This window comes from Felis catus, chromosome D3 (genome assembly GCF_018350175.1).
Source record: "Felis catus isolate Fca126 chromosome D3, F.catus_Fca126_mat1.0, whole genome shotgun sequence".
Taxonomy (NCBI): domain Eukaryota; kingdom Metazoa; phylum Chordata; class Mammalia; order Carnivora; family Felidae; genus Felis; species Felis catus.
Genome location: NC_058379.1, coordinates 53,622,928 through 53,639,936, shown reverse-complemented (window position 1 = coordinate 53,639,936; position 17,009 = coordinate 53,622,928). Strand labels below are relative to the sequence as shown.

The 17,009-nt window shown below is 42.7% G+C and overlaps 1 protein-coding gene across 2 annotated transcripts in view; it reads right to left on the bottom strand.

Moving 5' to 3' along the window:
- Positions 1 to 15,927, bottom strand: part of RNF125 (ring finger protein 125) — a 59,310-nt gene extending 43,383 nt beyond the window's left edge. Inside the window, exon 1 of one of the 2 annotated variants that reach the window (XM_003995101.6) lies at positions 11,390 to 15,915. In XM_003995101.6, the coding sequence (XP_003995150.1) occupies positions 11,390 to 11,553 (164 nt within the window). In that variant the 5' untranslated portion in view covers positions 11,554 to 15,915. Of the gene's footprint in view, positions 1 to 11,389 lie in introns of both variants that reach the window. The other variant, XR_006588232.1, reaches the window with a different exon arrangement.
- Positions 15,928 to 17,009: the final 1,082 nt, after the last annotated feature.

The window sequence follows — 17,009 nt, the reverse complement described above, 5'->3', positions numbered from 1 at the left end:
CTATCTGGAGGTAACGAACATTTCTGTACCTCAATAGGGGTTATATCTAGGAGGTATTCATTTCACTACAGGTGTAATTTACCCCGAAAAAACATAAACAAATACTGAAGTCTGGTTAGTACTATGTATGTTGAGAGAAGAAGGAATTGAGTGTGCTGATTATTGTAATCTACTCTGAAATGTATCCAAAAGTAAGGTGGATGAATGATGGATAGGTATGTGATAAAATGAGATAAAAGCAATATAGCAAAATTAACAATTGTAGAATCTAGTTGGTGGATATCTAGGTGTTCACTGCACAATTTCTTCCAATTTAGCTGTAGGTGTGAAGTTCTTCATAATAAAACGTTAGGGGAAAAAACGTTAGGGAAAATTAACCATCTTACTATGACTTAAAGTTTGTTCACTCCTGAGAAAAAGTTAGCTGTAAATTTAGGAAGGGAAATGTTTGGAGGATGAGAAACCTGAAATGTTTAATGGAACATGAAGAGAAAAACGTTAAAAAAAAATTTTTTTTTAACGTTTATTCTTTTTTTTTTTTGACAGAGAGAGACAGAGCATGAGTGGGTAGGGGCAGAGAGAGAGGGAGACACAGAATCTGAAGCAGGCTCCAGGATCCGAACTGACAGCACAGAGCCTGATGCGGGGCTCGAACTCACAGACCGTGAGATCACGACCTGAGCCGAAGTCAGATGCCCAACCGACTGAGCCACCCAGGCGCCCCGAAAAAAATATTTTTAAAAATATTTTTTAAGGACATCCAAATTCCATCTGAAGAAAAGATTATGCTGCATTTATGCTTACTTAAATAAATTTCTTTAAGTTTATTTATTTATTTTGAGAGTACGTGTGCGTGCACAAATGCACATGAGCAGGGGAGGAGGAGCAGAGAGAGAGGGAGAGTGAATCCCAAGCAGGCTCACAGGCTCCTTGCTACTAGCTTAGAGCCTGATATGGGGCTCAGTCTCACGAACCGTGAGATCATGACCTGAGCCAAAATCAAGAGTTGGACGCTTAACCAACTGAGCCACCCAGGCGTCCTACTTAAATAAATTTAAAGAGCGCAAAACAATTTGGAATACAATAAAAGGTTGAAGAGAGAAAATTCCATAAGGAATTTTTATAACCATCGCTTTTAGCAAGAAAAGTTAATCCATGGTTATAGAGAAGACTTTATGAGAGAATGCATAAATCTGCACAAACCTCCCAAGACCCACCCATACAAACATTCATGCACTGGTGACATTTTTAGTAATTGCTTACTATTGTCAGTTAGTGTTTGAGATGAAATCGTGGCAGTGCCGAAGGTCCCTGCTCTCAGAGTTCTGGAAATGGGAGAGGCTATAAGCAGGTAAACAAAGAGACCGGCAAATGATAAATGCTTCGAGAAGAAAACAGTTGACAATAAAAATTGGGTGGGGCAGAGAGAGCATTTAGATGGGTGGTCCCTGAGATGATACTTGAAGGCACCACTCTGAGGAAGATCTGGGAATGGTTTTCCAAGCTGAAAACAAAGAGTACAAAAGACAGGGACGACGTTGCTGAGGTATAGAAAGCCAGCATGCCTGAAAGGCAGGAGGTCCCAGGGAGAATACCTGGAGATATGGGGAAGTGGAGTAAAGGGTCAGGAGACGACCATAAAGCCATAACTAAGGGTCATCGGAAGGCACTGGAGGGTTTTAAGAAGGAGGGTGATGCAATTTGACTTACATTATATAGATCACTTGGGGTCCCTGAAGAGCAGATTACAGAGGTACAAGAGCCTCCTAAGAGTGAGGAGCTTAGGTTTAAGTCATTGAAGAGTAAGTTCAAGAGAGGGGGATGGCTTAGGCCAGCAAAGAGGCAATAGACAGTGTAAGCGGACAGATTTAGAATTTATTTTGGAAGTGAGGCAAAGGGACTTATGACATACCAAATGACAACAAATATATGCCCTATTATAATAAGTAAAATGAGTCAAACACAAAAGACTACTTATTGTAGGATCCCAAAACGTAGTTACAGAAAGCAGATGGGGTTGTTGGAGCCAGGGGGTTGGGAAGGGAGTTGTCTACAAACAAGGTGAAGGAGGGGGACGTGGGTGACTCAGTCAGCTAAGTATCCGACTTCAGCTCAAGTCATGATCTTACAGTTCATGAGTTCGAGCCCCACATTGGGCTCTCTGCTGCCATCTTGGAGTCCTTCAGATCCTCTGTCTTCTTCTCTCTGCCCCTCCCCTGCTTGCACTCTCTCTCTCTCTCAAAAATAAATAAAAATTTTAACAAAAATGTTTAAAAAAAAGAATTTGAAGGAACTTTTTAGGGTAATGTAATTAACTGTACTAGGTCTTGTTTGTGGAGGTAGTTATAGGATTATAGATAACTACCAAAATCCATCAACTTGTACACTGTGTGAATTGTACTGTATCACCTCAATAAAACTGAAAAACAACACAACAAAACAAAAATGCCCCAGTGATGGCACTTCTGGGTGGCTCAGTCGGTTGGGCTTCTGACTTTGGCTTGGGTCATGATCTCGTGTTTCATGGGTTTGGGCCCTGCGTCGGACTCTCTGCTGACAGCTGGGAGCCTGGAGCCTGCTTCTGTGTCTCCCTCTCTCTGTCCCTCCCCTGTTCATGCTCTCTCTCTTTCTCAAAGAATAAATAAACATTAAAAAAAATTTTTTTTAAATGCCCCAGGGACAATAGACTGGAAACAACAACATTGCATGAAGAAGAGCACCGAAATACATACAGCTCAGAACCATTCAGAATCCTTTTTTAAAAAAAAATTTTTTTACATTGATTTATTTTTGAGAAACAGAGTGAGACAAAGCGTGAGCGGGGGAGGGGCAGAGAGAGAAGGAGACACAGAATCCGAAGCAGGTTCCAGGCTCTGAGCAAGCGGTCAGCACAGAGCCTGATGCAGGGCTAGAATTCACAAACTGTGAGATCATGACCTGAGCCGAAGTTGAACGCTCAACCGACTGAGCCACCCAGGCGCCCCAGAACCATTCAGAATCTTGCAGTCCTCCTTCCTACCCCACCCCAGGCACATAGTAGCTACTCAGTAAACTGAAATAACTAAATCACTTATGAGGAATGGATCAAAGGAGAATTTTCTGGGCAGGGCCCAACATTCCCATCAATAACACTGTTGTATCCTTCTGAAAGAACCCAAGGGATAGAAATGAACACAATAAGCGATTCCTATTTGTCTGCCCCCTCCCCACCTTCATAAGGTGGTTGAGAATGATCAATCATAAAAGACATAATCAGAATGAAGAGAAATTGGATGAAAGACAGAAGCTAAGGATAGAAGGCATTGTATTTTTTTAAAAACTACTTCAATGTTTTCAAAAATTCTGAGTGAGGGGCGCCTGGGTGGCTCAGCCAGTTGAGCGTCTGACTTGGGCTCAGGTCATGATCTCGCGGTTCATGAGTTCAAGCCCCACACAGGGCTCGCTGCTGTCAGCCTGTCAGTGCAGAGCCTGCTTGGGATCCTCTGTCCCCTTCTCTCTGACCCTCCCCATTTGCGCTCTCCTAAAAATAAGTAAATATTTTTTAAAAATTCTGAGGGAGTTGCCATTGCTTTAAAATCAGATCTTACAACTAAACCCAAATTTCTGACTTTTTGTGAAAAGCTAGTCTCCTCCAAGTCTGGACTCAATTCCCCTGTGGTCATGTGGGCTAATGCCCCCATCCTGTGGAGTACTCACCCTCCACATTCATTTACATCACTTGTTGTTTGCAGCTCCTGAAGAAATGAATTATGGATTCATTCATATGGAAATGACTCTAAGATCTCTGAAACCAGATGGAAACTTAAACACCCTGCTCCCAAGAGTTATTTTATTAACTCCTTGCTGTTTCCTGAAATTACGTGATTATCAATAAGACCCTTATAATGAAGAGGTCAGCAAAGCATTGTAGAAAACTAAGGAAAGGCTTGCTGAGGACACCGGGTACAATTATGTACCCAATCTCAAGAGGTAAAACTGAACCCTATGTATAGTAAGGAGGGAAGGGATGCATTAGGGACTCCATGGGGTCTAAGGCTAAATAGGCAAAAGAAGTATCCAGACATCGTCCCAAATGGGACTCTGGAAGAGCCACTGGCAACATGAGGTAGATCTAACATTTTATTTCTGTTCTCAAGAAGCTGCCTCACTGTGGGCATGCCGATGGGAAGCTGAATGAAAATCTTGAGCGGGCTTGGTGAGCTTGAAAATGTGAATAGAATAAGGGGAATTGCTATTGTTATTCAAGGTGATAAGAATCTTAGGCTAAAACATTCCAGTGTAGGGCAATAAACACGTACACACACCCACACACACCCCACTCCCTCTTCACCTACAAGCATCAGCCTGGACAGGCCGGAGTACAGCTATTCTTAGAGCATAAACCCTCCAGCCACCCACTGCCCCTAAGATTTCCTTTGATGTATTTATGTATTCAATTAGGTTCCACTCAAAGTCCATCCCAGGAATGGTTCAGCTTCCAAAACCTGACTCTGCATATCTCTATACCACATTATGTGTTGATTTAAAATTTAATCCCCTAGGGAAGCCTGGGTGGCTTAGACGGTGAAGCAACTGACTTCTGATCAGGTTGTGATCTCACAGTTTGTGGGTTCAAGCCCCGCGTCGGGCTCTGTGCTTACTGCCTGGAGCCTGCTTTGGATTCTGCGTGTCCCTCTCTCTCGGCCCCTTCCCAACTTGTGCTCTCTCTCTCTCTCTCAAAAATAAATAAACATTAAAATATAAATAAATAAAATTTAACCCCCTAAAGAAAAATTCTATTTTTTTTTAACTTAAAATCTTAGAGGGGTGCCTCTCTTTAACCTTCAAATGCTGTCCTCAACTTGCTGTATTTTACTGTCAATTAAATAAGGTTGGCTAAAGCCATGCTTCAAACTTTAACATGGCTATCAATCACCTAAACATCCTATTAAAACAATTCCTAATTCAGTAGATGTGAGCTGGGACCCAAGATTCTGCAATGCTCCTGGTCCACAGGCCCGCAGCCAAGTTCTGAGGAAAATCTCAGCATAAAACTCAATCTGCTACATTATTTAGGTTTTGTTTGTTAGAGAATACATAATTTAACATATCACTAATATTTAATTTGCCTATGACAATACTAATGTTGCTAAGTAAACACAGAGCAGTCCAACCACCAGAGGAGGCATATTTCAGGCCAGCTTAATCACATCTTTCTGCAATTCTCAGTAATACAGGGACAGATGAGTAACCTCATAAAAATAATGGAGTTCAAAAACTATGATGGAACTGCTATCTGTTACTCAACTACATAACATCCGTTGGCTGTCACTATAGAGTGGTTGTTCCTGCCTGAGGGACATTCACCAAAGTATTCAATCTGCATTTTATTTTAGACTCATTCATTAATTCAACTAATATTAAACATCTACTAAGTGCCAGACTTTTAAGGAACAGCAATGTAGGAAGTAGCATTCTTTTATTAGAGCAATGGCTCTCCAGAGTGTTTGGACCTTGATGGTACAAGAGATTCTAATCACCTGAATTTAAGTGATGCTTAACCCAAGCACACGGGGAAGAGGAATCATTCTGTATACACTTGCTTTAACATCAGGGGTCTGGATGCTCATATTTAAACTTCCAAGTTTCATCTTGAAGTCAAATCACAGGTCAAATATGTCAATGATAATTGGCAATCAGTTAGGAACTTCCACAATATTCCACTTCTTCAATTCACCTGCATCTGCGCCCATTTAATGCTCTACATCCTGTGAAATGAATAAACTGTCCATTCTCCTAGCGAAGGCCAATCCTCCCTCCACTCCCCAATCCGGGCTTGTAAATTCCAGCACCTTCCTCCCACTCCAGGGCATTGCTTCTGAAATTCTCTCCTCTCCCATGAATGAGTTTCCCCCTCACTATTGGTTCATTTCCATAACCATGTGGCATACACCATTTTTCTTCTCTTATAAGAAAACTCTCTTGATCCCACTTCTCCTTCCTGTTATTGTCCCAATTTCTCTCTTTCGCTTTGCCTCCCAACTACATCAAAGGAATTCCTATGCTTCTTTCCTCTAGCGCCTATGATCTATGATCGATCACCAAACCACTCTAATTAGGCTTTGGCACCTACCATTCCACTGAAACTGCTCTTCTCAAGGTCACCAATAGCCTCCACATTACTAAATCCAGTGATCAATTCTCAATCTTCATCCACCAGACCTTCAAGCATCACTAGATTCAATGGATCCCTCTTCCCTCCAAAGTGCTTCTTGCACTCACTTGGCCTCCAGGACACCAGATGGTTTCCTTCCTACCCCTATGGCTACTTCTTTTACAAGTTTTCTCTCTCTCTCTTTTTTAATGTTTATGTATTTATTTTGAGAGAGAGCGAGCACATGCACAAGCAAGGAAGGGGCAGAGAGGGAAGGAGAAAGAGAATCCCAAGCAGGCTCCTCCCTGCCAGTGCAGAGCCCAATGTGGGGCTCAATCCCATGAACCATGCGCTCATGACCTGAGCTGAGACCAAGAGTTGGATGCTTAACTGACCGAGCCACCTACGTGCCCCTGATTTTCAGGTTTTCATGTCTCAGCTTCCAAATGTTGGTACGTACCACTGCTCAGTCCTTGGACCTCTATTCTTTTCTGACTACACTTACTCCTCAATAAATTCATCCAGCCCCATGGATTTATATCAAGGATATGTTTATGATTCCCAGTTTCATTTATCTACAGCTCAGATCTTCCTCTGAACTCTAGACTCACATATCCAATCGCCTATGCAACATCTCTTGGTTGTCCCAGACTTGGCCTGCAGTTATGGAATGCCTGAACTGACCTTGTTCCTCATTCCACCTTCCCAGTCTTTCCTATCTCAATTAGGGCAACCCCAACCTTGGCTCAAGCCAAGCACTTTACACTCAGCCTTGACTCCTCACTTCCTCCCACACTCCACATTGAATCCATCTTGTTAGCTACACCTTCATACTGATCTAAAATTCTACCACTCACCACCTCCACTGTTCCCTTGCTGGTTGGTCCTGGTCTCTTTGCTGGATTATTACACTGGCCTCCTAACTCACTCTCCTGGTCCTGCTCTTCCCACTGCAGTCCATTCTCAACACAGCAGCCAGAGTCATCCTTTTAAATCAGCTCATGCCATGACTCTGTTCAAAATCCTCATTTAGGGGCGCCTGGGTGGCTCAATTGGTTGAGCATCAAACTTTAGCTCAGGTCTTGATCTCATGGTTCAGGAGTTCAAGCCCGGCATTGGGCTGTCTGCTGTCGGCACGGAGCCTGCTTTGGATCCTCTGTCCCCCCTTTTCTCTCTGCACCTCCCCTGTTTGCACTCTCTCTTTCTCAAAAATAAGTAAACATTTAAGAAATAAAATAAAATAAAATAAAATAAAATAAAATAAATGTCCCACACCCCATGCAACTGCCCCTTACATTTTTCTTGAGCTGAACTACCTTCCTCACCTTCTAACTTCCTCCAAAAAAAGGTTGTTGAGACCCTGTTTATTAATAGTTCATGCTGAATTAAGTATAGAAATTGAGAGAAGTATTTTCAGAAGCTTGTATAGAAATCTGACAGAGTAATTTTATGTCTGTTGAGTATATTTAATAACTTTTAAAATGAGGGCTTGTGTTTTATGTATCTTTAGTATTTTTAAATTTCAGTTTCCCAAAATATGTTTTTTATTTTATAAAAGTATTGGTCAGTGATGGGCTGAAAAACACAACAAAACAAACAAAACCTCAGTGGTTCTTTACAGCAGATAATTTGAGAAGCACTGCTCTAAATATCTTTAAAATTGCATCTTTCCCACATACTTCCCATCCCATTCCCTCGCCTATTTTTTTTTATCCTTAACACCTATCTCTATATGACAAGGGATATACTTAAAAAAATTTTTTTTAAATGCTTTTATTTATTTTTGAGAGAGACAGAGACAGAGCACAAGTAAGGGGTAGCAGGCAGAGAGAGAGAGGGAGACCACAGAATCCGAAGCAGGCTCCAGGCTCTGAGCTGTCAGCACAGAGCCTGATGTGGGGCTCGAACCCACGAGCTGAGCTGTGAGATCATGACCTGAGCGGAAGAAGTCGGACACTTAACCAACTGAGCCACCCAGGCACCCCTCAACCTCTTGATTCTTTTAGATAACTCCCTGAGCTCCAGCTCTGACCCTTCCCCAAACCCATTGTCCCAGTGCCTTTGGGATATTTCTATTTGGATATTTCCCTCTCAGACCACTGTATGCTCAACAAGCCCCATCACCTGTTCATTAACAACCTCCTGAGCTGAACTCTGTCCCCTTTTATCTGTTATTTGCTAAGGAGTTGCCTTCCACCCCTTTCTCCCCCCTTTATCGTATCCAACTGGTCAACAAATTTCCTTGAATACTTACTTTAAATATAAATCAGACTCCCTTTCAGTTTCCTTTATACAGCTTCAACTTATCTGCCCCCTCCTCATCTACCCCCTCCCCCTCACCCACTGATAGTAGAAGATAAAGTAGAGGTAGGAAACCTTTCCCCCAACATATGTTTTAACAACTGATACAGAGATATGAATAGAGTCAATTTGAAATGACAGAGCATTAAAATAGAACTTCTTAAATTCAAGGCCACCAAAGGAAAAAGAACTAAGCTAAAAGAAAGGCTATCTGGGACATCTTGAAAATGTCATAGATCAATCTTTTATGGCCCGGTTTTATTCTAAAAGAAATATAAAGATAAGAAATAATACTGTTCGTGGGTTCTTGCTTTGTGGAATAACTTTAAAGGAAATAGAAATCCTGTATTGAGGCCTTATGATGAGCTACTTTTACATTTCTTAAAAATTCATAAAAATTCCATTATTCACCCTATTTTACAAATGAAGAAACAGTCAAAGAGATTCAGCAACGTGGTGGTCAGACTGCTGGTCAGTGGCAGGGCTGAATTTCAAATCAAGCCCACTGTTTCTTCTGCATCACAATACGATATATAAAGTGCTATGTACATATTCATTCAATGTATTTTTGCCATTATTAATATCTTGCTTGACTTGAAATAGGTTTATTTTATTTTACTCATTATTATTATTTTTTTTTAAGTAGGCTTCCACATCCAGCACGGAGCCCCACGTGGGGCTTGAACTCACACCCTGAGATCAAGACCTGAGCTGAAATCAAGAGTGGCACCCTTAAAGGACTGAGCCATCCAGGAGCCCTCTATGAAATCAGTTTATAAACAGAAATCAGCATACACAAACAAGTTCAAAAAGTTTGGAAATTAGCTTCCATATGGGATAATACAGACAGGTTTCATCTGCATTTCTTCATTTTCCAATCAAAGGTCAATGGAAGAGAGTAATTCATGTCAGAAATACAAATGGTGTTAACAGCACTCACAGTCTCCAGTGCAGAAGGAATTGGAGTTAACATTTAGAAAGTGGAAGGGACCCAAGTAAATTTGCCAAAGGGAGGAATATGGAAATTCTGCCCACAGCCAGAACAATGGACATAGATTTGTCAAAACAAAGAACAGTAAAAGTGAGGGAAGGCCATTCCTCCAGCCCTTGTTGTGCTACTTCATGACTATTTTTCCAGTTGCTGGTTTCCTATTCAAACTCTAACAAAGAAAAAGATGAAACAAAAGATTTAACTTTTTACACCTATGTATTATCCTTCAGCAGAACCAAAACCCTGCGAACAGTAAGTTATAGTATTCAAACTCCAAAAGGAGCAGGGGTGGATAGAAAACTATCCCCAATCAGATAACAATCTCCAATACCAAAGTCACCCAATTCAATTCAGTTCTACAAAAGACACCTTCAAGACTTGACACCCACTGTGTATCTTTGGGGCAACTTTAAGGTTTTAATGCTCATTCAGGCTAAATTTAAATGTAGTTACCACAAGGTTATTACTGCCCTGAGCTAATCAATATATTATACCGTCACACAACAATATCTTGGCTTCCATCTTGGCCTTGGGGTTTATGTCAATGAACTATATCTGGACAGCTGAGAAACAACATCAGTAATCAGACAGGAGGTCAATTAGACTTGAGTTTAAAGCACAAAGCTGAAACAACAGGCCCTGAAAATGCAGCCACAAAATAATGCCCAGGGCACTCTTTATTTAAAACACTGTGTGGGCTGCATTTTTCTTCCTTGGCTCACTACTGGGCTTTTCAGTGGTGAAAACTGCTTCTCAGTTACTAGTCTATAGGTGTCAAGGACCACCTCAGTCCTTTTAAAAACATTTTGTGCACGTGCATTTATAATATGGTAACTTTTTTCCTGGTAAGCCAAAAACACTTAACTAGCCATTGCGGTATTATTGCCTTGGAGCTTCACCAAACTATAAACGGCCGGCCAAAGACATTAAGCGGGCTTCCGCTCTCTCTGCAACCACCCCCCATCCCCGCACCCCGACCCCAACAGGCACACACTCGGCCACACACCCAGGCAGCCACGGAAAGCAAGCTTCTATGTAAACAGAGTGAACGAATCCACAGATCCAACTCCTATTACTAGTTACTCAAGCACACGTTTTACATAGGGATTTTGTTTTTAAACTCTTCTTAGAAACTAACAGCAAGTTTTAGTTCCATGGTACCTGGTTTTTAAGACAGTTATTTTTATCTATACTTTCCGGCGATTTAGGGAAGCGCTGCGTAAGGGAGGGTAGTCTGCAAGCTCCCGTCACTTTGTGGCTGGGTTTTTAAACGGCTACACTCCAGGGCTCCGTGCTAATGTTCAAATCCCAGCCCCGCCCTGACAGGTACTTAAACTGTTAGGACTACAGAGTCACTTGGGCGTTCCAGTTTGGGTTGATCTTTCAGGGGCCTGAATGTCCGTGTTAGGAAAGGGAGGTGGGGGTGGAAGGACAGTTTGCTCAGATCTTTGTTTGCTCAAGAGGCTAGCCTCAGTGGGCGTTCTAGAACACGTGCACAAGCCAGCAAAACAAAACCGACCTGGGTTCTGCGGGGAGGGCGAGGGGGAAGCACGGCCCGATTAACTGAGTTCAGCGGGAGAAATGCTCTGCAGGAGCCCACTGCCTTGTGCCGAAGCGGGTGCTGGCTCTCCAGCCAACAGCACTTTCCCCACTTGGCAAGCCCCAGCTCCCGGCGGGTCCCGCTCCTGGGATCCCCATCCCTGGGGCTCTGCACCTGGGCTCCGGGAACAAGCAGCTGGGGTGATGGGGGGAGGCGCTGCAGAGCCCGCTTGTTAATGTTTTCGCCTCCTGAAATCCTGTGTCACCTTCCGACTGGTCATTTTTCCCGCGGCCCGCACTCGACGGGTCCAGGTGTCTCCCTGCGGTAGCTTCATTCGAGCGCTGGCTCCTGAAATCCCCCATGCCTTCCCCCAACCTCTCCCTCCCCAGGGTGGGCGCGCAAGCCGAGCTCCCCCGGCACTTACACGTGGCCACAGCGGGTCCGGACGGGCTGGTGCAACACCTCGAGGCACACGGAGCAGTCGAAGGACGTGACGGGCAGCTCCGGGTCCCCCCTGCGCTCCAGGGCCCGCGGGGCGGCCGAGGCGGCGGCGGATTTGCCGCTATCGCTGCTAAGCACGGAGCCCATGGCTGCGTCTCTCGCCCAGACAGCTGCCAAGAGTTCAGTGCCTGCTGCCGGGTTGTTTTGTTGTCCTGCGGTAGAGGAAGGAAGTCCCGGCCCAGCTGTGCTCGCCGCCTCCCAGCGCGCCCAGCTACGGCAGCTTAGCAGCAGCCTCAGCCACGGCGCCCAACCTTCGTGTGGGGCAGAAGAGTGTGCGCGGCCGCGCCTGGAACTGGCTTTCGAGCGCAGCCTTAGCGGAGACGGGGAGGCGGAGGCGGCAGCCGCACCGTGCACGCTGCGACATCTCGTGCTCCTGGGAGAACTGAAACCTGAAACCTCAACTGCAGAGCTGAGGACCTGCGCTTCAGTGAGCCTTCCAGGCTATTGCACACAGCCTCCTTACCCAGTCTTGCAAGTTACAGAGAGTGCGGGCCTGGTCATGCTTTATGGGAACCAGACCCCACACGTAAGGTGCTGGTCCTATCTGCCCTGCACTGTGGGAATCACCATAGGCTACAAAGACGAAATTTGATCGAGTGTCGCCAGGACTTCAGTCATCTAATCAATACTCCACTAATGGAGAGGTAGTATGGGGCGGTGAAAGGGTTCTGGAAACCCGGATTCGAATTTCAACTGTAAGACAAGGATTCTAGTGCTAAATTCTACGACCCGGGTTTCCTGGTTTCCAGGTACCCGGGTACCTGCTATTGTTGGTACTCTTCGCCCCATCCTCTTTTAGACATGACCAAATATATCATTTATTAAGTCACACATTTAATAAGACTTCTTTAGTGCCCACTGTAGCCAGACTTCGTTCTGGTGATGGTGACACAGTTCCCGACAAGGAGACAAAATGCAAGTTTTCACAGAACTTACTTAAAAAAAACAAAACCGAAAACATTTATTTTGAGATAATCAGATTCACATGCTTATCATTTATACATAACACATAGTAATATATAATACACACATATATGATGCAGTAATACATCTAATACATATTAATCCTATAAACCTTACCCAGTTTCCCCCAGACTTTAATTTTAATGAGAAGATATAATCAACAAATAAATGAACAAGATCATTTCACATGATAAGAGCCATGAATAGGGTAAAACAGGACTGAGGATGGGGATGGGGAGGATAAGAAGGTCAGAGAAGACTATTTGGATGAGGCAAAAAAGTCATTTGAGCAATCATGAATAATGAAAGGGGGTCAGCCATTCAAAGATGTAGGAAGAAGCTTGCTAAGCACTGAGACCAGTGAGTGAGAAAGCAACAGAGAGCAGAAAGAAGCCCGTGGAGCCAGAACACAGGGGGACAGTGGGGTAGATGGGATGTAAGATAGGAGAAGAGTCTGATCATACATACTCAATCTCATAAGCCAAGACCAAGAGTTTGGATTATATTTCAAAACCGTGATTTCATTTACCATGACTGCCTTATGATTTCAAAAAGACAAGAACAAAATAAAAACGGAAGCAGAGAAACCAGTTGGAGACTACTGAATTAATCCAGGTGAGGATGATGGTGGCTGAAACCAATGAGTTATCTGGGTTGAAGGTGAGAGATGGACAGACTTGGGATACATTTAAGAGAAAGACCTAAAGCGGCTTGCTAATGAATTGGATATAGAGGTAAAGGAAAGATAGCCATCCTTATCTTTAAAAGAAAAACAAAACCCTCCCTTGATTCCACTTGTCCCTCAGCTCCTGCCCTATGTCCTCTTAAAGCCAAATTTCTTGACCTGCTTCTTTACCATCTGTGTCTCCATTTCTGAATTTTCCTCTCTTTATCCAGTCCAAACTGGGTTCTGAACTGAACCACTCCACTTCCATCTGTCTAAAAGTTGCTTCTTCACCAGTCACCTGTGGCCTTCATGTGGCTAAATCCAACAGAATCTTTTCAGTCTTTTTCTTCCTTGACTTCTCAACTGCATTTGTAGGTGTTGAGCACGCCTTCTTTCTCGAGCATGCCTTCTTTGTAGAAACTCTTTGACTTTCCCTCTTTGTTTCTGACTGTTCTTAGTCTCCTTCACTGGCTTCTTCTTTTCCATGGAAAAACTAAGTGCTGGAGGCCCTAGGATTCTGTTGTATGGCCTCTTCTCATTCCTCACCCTCTCCCTAAGAATCTCAAAGATCACACAGATTCTGCTACCATCTGGGTTCCAAAGACTCGTAAGTCTTTATCTCTATTCTGAGCCACTCAGATGTCCAACTGCTTACTTGACGTAACCACCTCGTGGCTTCAGGCACCTTCAGCTCAACATGTCCAATAATGAACTCATTATAGTAATCTCCCACCTGTTCTACTTCCAGTTGTTTATCCCTGTCTTAGTAAATGGCACTACAATCTAGCTGGTTGCTCAATCCAGATGCCTGGGAGCCATCTTGATTTCTTCCTCTTCCTCATTCACATCGAATCAATCACAATCCCAATTCACAATTCTGCCTCCAATGTATCTCTCAGTATCTCTTGAACAGGTTCATTTTTCTCTATTCCCATGGCAACCACATGTTTTAAATCATTGCATTCTCTGGTGTTACCTGTTGCAATAGTTTGTATCTCCTACACTTGCCTCCACTATTACCACTGTTCAATCTATTATCCACATTGCAACTAAAGTGATCTCTTGAAAAGCAAAATTTACCACATGCTTAAAAGCACTTAATGGCTCTCCATAACCCTTAGAATTAAATTCCAGATCTTTAATATGATCTACAAAGCCCTGTGTGATCTTCCTCTTTCATTAAATATAATCAGTTAAGATGCCTTCAGTGGTCGGGATATTCAACTAAAATTGCCTTAATCAATAAGGATATTTATTATCTAATAAGATAAATTAGTCCAGAGGTGAGCACTTCCAGAGTTGGCTCAGTAGTTCAGTGATGTCTTCAAGTGTCCAGCCTCTTGCCATCCCAGTGTCTTTCTCAGGGCAGAAAGATGGCGAGAACAGCTCCAACAATCACGTCTACACAAAACACTCTCCAAAACCAGAAAGGAAAGATGGGAATTCAAAATAATTATTTTTGGCCCCATCTGCTATCACTCTCTCCCTTATTTTCCATGGTCCTAAATTTCTCTATTTCTTTCAATTCCTTGAGTAACTAAGTTTTCTCTAACCTCAGGACCTCTACACATGTTTTTTTGGCTCTGCCTAAACGCTTCCTGCCACCACTCTCAACTTCTTCCAACTCAAAGTTCAGGTCTTAGTTTGGTGATTTTCTACACCGCGTCCATCTCCTACTATCTCCTTGATTTTCTCATAGTCTGCTGCATTTGCCTTCCTATTAATCTTGCTTGTGACTACTTCAAGAGTTAGAGATAGTGCATGTAAAGTACCTGACATGTAGGGAGTGGCACATATATTTATATTTATATATGTAACTCAATATTAATCTCATAGGTAGACATTATTGTTCCCATTTTATAGGCTCAGAGAATTTAACTTAGCAAAGGCTACATAATGCAAATAAGTGGCAAAACAGTGTTTTTATTCTAGATCTTTTGTTTTAAAAATCTATGTGCTCTTTACTAAGGGACTTGTGTAAAAATAAGAAGCACTTAGAATCTTAGAAAAAGAATAAGACAAAATTAAGTAATATAAAGCAGGAAAATGGAATAGGGAAGGCTAGGTAAAATGAAGTATCTAATATCATTTATAAGGTTCCTAATAAATTTATAAAGGTGACAATGACGACGACGATGATGATGATGATGATGGTGTCAGCCAGAGAATAAATTTACCATTCAGATTCTAGGTCCTGGCTAGCATCAGAAGTATAAATTAGTATAAAGGAAACTTAAAAGCCTTATAATCATCATCTCTGATATCACATGGAGTGGGAAGAAAGACTTTTACTATATGACCTTTTGCACATTTTGACATTTGTACTGTGGATATCCATTGCAATAGATAAAAATTAGAACTTTTACACACAAATGTCCTTTAACACAGCAGTTCTACTCCTTGAACCAATATGTGGACAAACATGTGCACAAGGAGGCACAACAGGAATGTTCTTTGTAGCATTGTCTATAATACCAAAACCTTGCGACCAACAAAATTTCTATTCACACAGGAATGATTACATATATTATAGTCCATACATACTGTGGAGGGCAATGCAATAGTCAAAAAAGAACAAGTAATGTTCTTTTGTTATAGCACTTAACTACCTATCAGATATTAGTCTAAGTACTTTATACGTGTTCACTAGTTTAATCCTCATATTAACCCTAGGACATAGGTAACTAATATCATCCTTGCTTCCAAGAAAGAGAGGTACAGATAGCTTAAAAACTTACCTTAGATCACATTTATGGTAAAAAACAGAGTTCAGAGTCCAACCCAGGAAATCTGGTTCCTATTTATTTATTTATTTATTTATGAGAGTAAGAGAGAGAGAGCACAAGTCGGGGAGGAGCAGAGAGAGAGAGAGAAAGACACAGAATCTGAAGCAGGCTCCAGGCTCTGAGATGTCAGCACAGAGCCTGAAGCAGGGCTCAAACCCATGAACTGTGAGATCATGACCTGAGCCGAAGTCAGACACTCAACCAATTGGGCCATCCAGGTACCCCTCAAGAAATCTGGTTCTTAATGTCTATGAACTTCATGCAATACTGGTCATTCTCTACTGTGGATAACATGGAGGTATCTCTAAGACACTGTTACCTAAAAAAGCATGCTATGGAAGAAAGGGATGTTATTAAATAGAACAAAACTCAACATAAGGTACGCTTCTCATGGAGAATAGCATTATGTTTCTCACTGAAGGATAGCAGTACAGTCCATTTTCAAGATCCTAGCTGTTTCTCTTGCTCACTGAGTAACCTTGGCAAGTTACTTCTTTGGTCTTAGTTTCCTCATTTGAAAAACACAGATAACATGTACTTGTAGAATTGCGAGAGACTGACTGCAATAACATTGAAACGCTTGCTCACTGTCTGGCAGGTAGTGTTGGTTCTCTCTCTGACATCGTTCATTTCCCATTCAGGAAGAGCCTACTATGTGTCCAGGTCTGCACCAGACACGGGGGTGGGGGTGGGGGTGGGGGTGGGCGCAACTGGGAGCAAGACCCAGTGAAGTGGACAGCTGTTGTTTTTGTTCCGCCAAGCATCTCCACTTCTTCCCTAATGACACCAGACACTCTTCATTTAGAGGAATTTTCTTTTCATCATCCCACAAGACTTCGTGGGGCTGCCTATCATAGGCTCTGCCTTTTACCTGTCATGGGCCTCCCTTGGCATGGGTAGAAGTTCCTGTTGCTGTGGTCTGCAGCTTCTCTGGTGTCTGTCCTTCCTAAGCTGATGCACTTCCTTTTTTATCTTCTAACTATGTAGCATCTTACCAGTACTTCCTTTTTCTTCTTGATTAATTTCCTCAAAGTTGAGTTTTGTTGCTTGCAACCAAACTGACTGATGTTTTTGTCCTGTGTCCTCAAGGACTTTCATGACCTAGTGGGTAAGATGGACAAGAAAAG